The 6844-nt window shown below is 35.9% G+C and overlaps 1 protein-coding gene and 1 long non-coding RNA gene across 2 annotated transcripts; one reads left to right on the top strand and one right to left on the bottom strand.

Moving 5' to 3' along the window:
- LOC130987434 (glutathione S-transferase T1-like) lies at positions 1–1095 on the top strand. Its single transcript, XM_057910975.1, has one exon. It carries the CDS (start codon positions 134–136, stop codon positions 851–853), a length of 720 nt encoding a protein of 239 aa, XP_057766958.1. The 5' UTR covers positions 1–133; the 3' UTR covers positions 854–1095.
- A 1460-nt stretch (positions 1096–2555) lies between these two features.
- Positions 2556–4505, bottom strand: LOC130987446 (uncharacterized). Its single transcript, XR_009089742.1, has 3 exons — positions 4344–4505; positions 3383–3440; positions 2556–2781 (listed from the first exon to the last, which is right to left on the bottom strand). It is a non-coding gene; the product is annotated as an uncharacterized LOC130987446 (long non-coding RNA).
- Between the last annotated feature and the right edge of the window lie 2339 nt (positions 4506–6844).

The following is a 6844-nucleotide window of genomic DNA, read 5'->3' as shown; positions in this document are numbered from 1 at the left end:
AACGAGCGGCAACCGGCCCCTCATCCCATAATGAAGATAGGATATGAGAGCACAATACAATACAAGACAAACAGAATCTCAAATTCCTAAATTTCTCTCTCAATTTGTGTGTTTGTGAGAAAAGGAAATTCAAATGGATCTCAAAGTATACTGTGATCGGTTGTCCCAGCCATCGCGTGCAATTCTGATCTTCTGCAAGGCAAATGGGGCAGAATTTGAGGAGGTTAAGATTGAGCTTGGTAAGGGCCAACACCGCTCCCCTCAATATGCAGCAGAAGTAAATCCCATGAAACAAGTTCCAGCTATTGTGCAAGGCGATTTCAAGCTTTTTGAGAGTCATGCAATACTTATTTATTTGGCCTCTACAATTCCTGGAGTTGCTGATCACTGGTATCCAACTGATATATGCCAAAGAGCAAAGGTCCACTCAGTGCTGGATTGGCACCACTCAAATTTGCGTCGTGGTTCAGTTGGATTTCTTTTCAATACCGTTTTCTCAGTGGCGTTTGGCTTGCCTGGGGACCCTAAAGCCGCTGCTGAAGGCGAAAAGCTTCTCTCGGCATCTCTTGCAACAATTGAGTCATTTTGGCTTCAAGAAGATGGACTATTTTTGCTTGGGAATTCAAAGCCAACAATTGCTGATCTAGCTTTAGTTTGTGAAGTCACACAACTTGAGGCTGCGGATGAGAATGATCGTGACCGTATTCTGAGTCCCCACACTAGAATTTTGAAGTGGGTCGAGGATGTCAAGAACATAACTGCACCTCATTTTGAGGAAATTCATGCAACAATATATTCAGCCAGAGAGCATCTAAAGAAACTGAAGGCCCAAGCAGTTCACAAATCTGAGTGAAGCTATGTGAGGTAACAATAAATAAGGGAAAATTCTGAATCACTCATTATGTTCAAGTGCATGAGTGAAGCTAGAAATATACTCTACTTCCATAGGTGTGAGGTAACAATAAATAAGGGAAAATGTTGAAGCACGCATTATGTCTAAGTGCATGCTCGTGTGATTTAAATTTTTATGTAATCTGCTTAAGGTTATATATTTTAGGTTGTTCTATTCAAAAAAAAAAAAAAAAAAAAAAATTAGTGTGTTGCATAATTGCAGAATTTAACTGCATAGTAGGGATTCAAATTGCTTAGTTGTTTATTTTTTGGCTGCATAGATAAATTAGTGTGATGCACATTGCAAAGTTGAATACTCAGCTCTTTACTGTCGAAATTTTTGATAACCCAATATGCTAACTTTGTCGTGAGTTCATTGATTTGTAGATGTAGTAAATCGTCGAACCCGATCTGTCGCACAGCTTCTTTTTGGGCGTCGTTGAGCGATGATATCAACTTCTGCAAATGGGATGGGCTGCCACGTGATCGAAGCATAGGATGATTCTTAGCTTCCTTTTCAACAGGACCTTCATCCCCAACATTTACACTCATTTGTTTAGTATTTAAACCATCTTCAACAAAGTCATCATCGTGAATGCACAACGCTGTATTGATCTTCCGAACAGCGGCCTTTCTTGCATTTATGACTCTCGGCTCATTAAATGCATATTAGATTGTTCCAACAAATAAGTATAATTATTTCAATATTTTTTACTAATAAAAACATATGTTGTGTGTTTAAGATCTTACTAAGTGTGTCTTCAGAAGAAGTGTTTGCCTTTTCCTTTCCTTTATTCTTCATCATCGTAGCTTGCACACACTCATCAATAATTGTAGCCGCATTAACTGCAACAAATGAAACCTTAAAAATGAAATCCACAAATACAATAAAAACACAAAAAATAAGTCCAACTTTGTATTATACCTTTTGGATCATCAGTTTCAATTCCCTCACTACTTGGGCCATCATTTCCTTTATGTTTTGAGCTACTCACATTTGTAATGCAACCCAATATAAATGCATATTTGGTTCAAAAAAGTAACATCAAACTGATAATATTTGAAATTTTAAATATTTTACCTTTCACACGATTTTTTATAATATTTTCTGCAACTTTTTCAACTAAAATGTTGTAGAATTCCTCTAGTCGTTCACTATTATCATCTTGTAAAGATAAAATAATATTAGTTAACATATATCTACATACGAATGTAGGAAAATCAACATGTACCATTTGGCCGCTCTCTATTAACCATTTTAGCCGATGCTTTCTTCCCAAGAGGAGATTTAAACTGTGCGACAATAAAAATAATATCAACTTGATATAAAAAAAAGTTGATCATAACTATGCATTTAAATAAGCAACAATGCAATATCACCAATCATATATTCAATCTAAATGGTTAATTCATTACCACAATATTTGCAATCAAATCCATATGCAAATAATCATTTCAACTCTAAACATTTAAAATCCTAATCATTTAGGCATCAAGTGTCACAGCCCGCCCTAACTAGGGATAGTTAGGCCGAGTGATCCACGACTAGGGATGGGGTTAAAGAAGAAGGGGAAGAAAATGAACGTCATTTATAGCCGTAAAACTTACTCATCTTAATAAAACTCGTCATTTTTATTCATTAATACTCAATTGAAAACAGTCTATGAAAGACAGCATAAAACTTAATTAATATCATTAATCAAGTTATACATCATATGAAACCATTTTATTAAGACTCAAAGTATGACATAACATACTATAACATCAACAACATCTTGCAGCGGAATGTAGCTAGACATATGTATGAAGACATATTCTAGACAGGTTAACTATTTATTAACAACCCTGGAGACTCCGCTCATTGTAGCACCATCACCACATCAGCTCAACCTGCACATTTAGAAAACATATGCAGGGCTGAGTACAAAAGTACTCAGTGGGCACGTATGCCTAAGTATAAAAATACATGCTTCAAAACTGTAAATTGTCATACCATCATAAACATTACAGCAAGGGAGTTTTAGCTAAAAGGCCCAAGCTTACTAAATTCATTTGTGATTCTTAAAGTTCGACTGATCAGTCTAAGTTCTCTTGTAATCTATCATATCTGGAACTGTGTGCCGGAGAGGTGGCCACCTCTCACGGTCACTTGACCGGCCAACCCGCTAGATGACTCACGGTCACTGGTGTACACTAGCCCTGGCAGGATAGCTATCAACTGCTCAGGACCCGAATTCGATTACATAACTGGCAAAGCCACATCAGATAGACATCATACTAAAATTTAAACATTTTATGGCAAGACAACAGTTGTAATATTTTCCAGTTCAAAGATTTGTAACGAAATAACTTGTTCAAAGGTAGCATTAAACTCGTTTGATAGATATATAAAACTGAAATTAACAGTTAAATCATCTCATGCATTCATTCGTATAAGAGGCCTACGACACGCAGGGGATCTCTATATACGTATAGTAAAAATAATGCCCACCTGATACGCTTAATGAAATAGAAGTCTTTGCTTGTTCACTCTACACTGCCACTCAAACCTTCATTATAATGAGGTTCCCAAGTAAGATTGGATAATAAGTAAGTAAATAGAAAGTAAATCTTGAATGAAACTTCTATCACTTGAAAGTTGCATCCTCTAATCTGAGTATTCTACTTATATGGACTTAACTAAAAGCAAATAGTAACATCACATCTCTTGGGATATCTCAACTTGAGAAAAGCTTAAGAGTAAACTAATCCATTCTATATAGATTAGCTTACAATTAATAACTAAACATCAATCACTTAGCATAGTTCTATTAATAACTTGCTCAAGTAGGAAATCTCAAATATGTAATCATATATGAATATCAACTTTGAAATATCATATAAAATCATCCTCTTTAGAGAAAAATACAAACTTTACATTTTTAGAAATCTCTCAGTCTATTTTTATTATAAAATTACAAAAATACAATACATCAAGTGTATGAGAAGTTATATCACAAAAGGCAGAATCTACCACTGAACTTCGCTGCTTCGTGCAGTACATTTCAGAAAATAATTTAGCATATCTAATGGTCTCGGATTTAGCTGAAATTTTGCAGAGAACGACTACACATGATGAAGTTATTACAGTAAAAATTTCAAGTTATTTGGACTACGAAAACATCATCAAAAGTACCCCGAAACATACTGTTCTGTCCAACCCGAAATCTGACAGCAATGCTCATTGACATATCACTCATATTTTCCTCAAATAACAGCTATAGGCACATTAGCATGCTTTAGTTTAACTTAATTCTAAACAATTACTAACTTGAAACAGGTAGTAATCAACATGATACAAGAGGCAAAATCGTTTTCTTCCACAACAGCCTATTTCTCGAAATAGCAAGAAGAAGAGATAGGAGAATTTCTTCTATTCTACTATCAATAAGACTTAATCCAAGATTTCTCACCTTAATATACGTTTCTGGATGAATATAGGTGTGATTTTTGGAGTGATTCTTGGAGCTTGGATCGACAAACATGGAGGTTGAAGAAAAGAAGAGGGATACGGCACCTTGGTAGAAGAAGGGAGAAAAGGAAGGTTGTCTTTCCTTATAAGCTAATTCATAAAGTCCACTATACTTATCCAATAAAATACACCTATTATTAAAATCTATAAAATTGCTATTATTGTAACAACCCGCTCTTTTATATTTATTTTAGTCCAATATTGCGTGTTTATTAATCTATTTGTTTTAGTAAATGAAACGCTTTATGAATTCCAACTATGATTCTGAATTACGTAATTTGGAAACAGATTCGCTACACTAGCAGTATGCATTTTTTTATCTTCGCGTGTTTAAAATCGCGACGTTAATCTTTGAACCGATGAATATTTATTATTCGAAGTTATAACCAACTTAGCGAAGTTGTATTATTTATTAGTCAAGATGGAGTTTATTTCATATTGTTACTTAAGTCGTGAATTATTTCCGACTTTGAAGCCAATTAAATCTACGGATTTAATTTAGGTATTAGAATGACGAACGAATTAAATCTATGGATTTAATTTAGCAATCTCGATAATAATACAAATTAGATTTTTACTACTCCACCACCTGCCACCCCCCCTAAGTTCAAGAAAATGGGAATAACAATAAGGTATGGAGACATGTGCTGCACACTCCCCTATCCCCTCTTGAGCTTGCTGCACCTTTTCTTTTCCCACGCCTATGCAGCAGGCTGCCATGCCCAAGTACACCTAAATATGTCAATCAGCCACCCTAGAATGTACCTCCTCCCATGTATACAAGCTCCCAGCCAAACCACCTCGTCATTCAAAACAGCCAACATTGTTGCATTCTCTTCATTCTTCATTTGAGGACTGCACAAGGAGAAGTGAGCCTTTAATTCATCCTACCAAGTATTCTCAAGGTAAGCTTGTCTTCAATGCTCCACCTTCTTCCCTTATTCCACCTGCATTAATGTCATATCCCAGTTTTTAATCATTGATTAAAGACTTAATAATTAGGGTTCGGCATCCATTAATAATAAAAATGGTTTGATTTATCAGATGTCATTTAATTGTTTTATATGTGTCTTGATGTGCTTAATTCTTATTATTATTTGAATCCGTTTGAATTTTTAAAGGATCTTTATAAATATGGTGCACAAGTTTAATTAGTGGTTTGAGCATATTATATGAGCCTTATGGATTTTTTTTTTAGTGGGCATGAAGCCATGAAATTTCCTTTAAATGGGATATTAAGTTTTATAAAGTGTTTTACTTCAATAATTTTACTGCAAGGATTTCATAAAGAATCTTTTAATTGATCAGAGTCAAGAGCTCTATTTAAATTTGATACATCTTAACCGTAGCCTACTTCCCCACCATTACATTTTTTTTTCTTCTTCTTTCTTTTTCCCCACCACTACACCTAATCTTCCACTTCACTACCAACTTTCACCACCAACTCTCCTTTATGCAGACAATCAAATCCTCATAATCTTAGCAAATCTTATCATCAATCCTCTGCCATTTCAATTAGACAAAAGCCAAGTTTTAAAAGCTAAGTTTCATTCTATTAGTTCATCCGCTCTTTCCTTCTCTTTTCAACACACCCAACAAAGTTTAAAGTGCAGAGGTAAGTGTTCCAACCAATTCTCTTCTTCTTCCTTGGGGATACAACCCTCCATTTTAACTATGTTTATGTTTCCAAATTCCAGTAATCAAGCAGATTCAGATCCAAATTCATTGTTAAATTGTTGATTCGCAGATCCAACTTTGTGAGTTCAGAAAATTATCAAGGTTACCTCCTACTTTACTTTTTCCATACATTCATTTGTTAAATTACAAAACTATGATTCAAATGAAAACAGATAGAACACACGCATCCATTACCACTTCTTTTAGACTATTATTGTTTCAATTACATTAGCTTATCACCATCAGAGAACCACCAACAGAATAATACACACGCACACATTTTACTATATTTCTATCTATTACAAGTACAGATCAGTTTTTGTAAATAGAAATGAATGAAAATGAACAGAATTGAAACCCTAAGTGCTCTATGTGTGTTTTGTGCGTGTGACTGGAATTTGGGGGGGGTGAGAGCAGCCGACGGCTGCTCGCGGCCGGAGGCGGCGCGGCGGCAGCCGCCGCCTTTTTCCTTTGTCTATCTGAAACGAGAGAGAGATGGTTAGGGCTTCTGTAAAAATAAAAAAAAGAGAGAGAGATACGGGAAAAAGGGGGAGAGACTTATCTTTTCCGACGACGCGGCGGAAGCAGCGGCGCAGCGACACGAACGGCGGTTCTGTTCGGCCGGAAAAGAGGAGAAAAGGGAGGAGTTCAGATCTGTTTTTTTTTAAAATAGAAAGGAGAGGAAAGGGAGCTCAGATCTGGAGCTTACCTTTCCGGCGAGACAAAGCTCGGCCATCCACCACGATTCCGGCCATGGCGGAGACG

The sequence above is a fragment of the Salvia miltiorrhiza genome, chromosome 6 (assembly GCF_028751815.1).
Source record: "Salvia miltiorrhiza cultivar Shanhuang (shh) chromosome 6, IMPLAD_Smil_shh, whole genome shotgun sequence".
Lineage (NCBI taxonomy): Eukaryota > Viridiplantae > Streptophyta > Magnoliopsida > Lamiales > Lamiaceae > Salvia > Salvia miltiorrhiza.
Note: the sequence above shows the minus strand (reverse complement) of the source record. Positions and strands in the feature narration are given on the sequence as shown.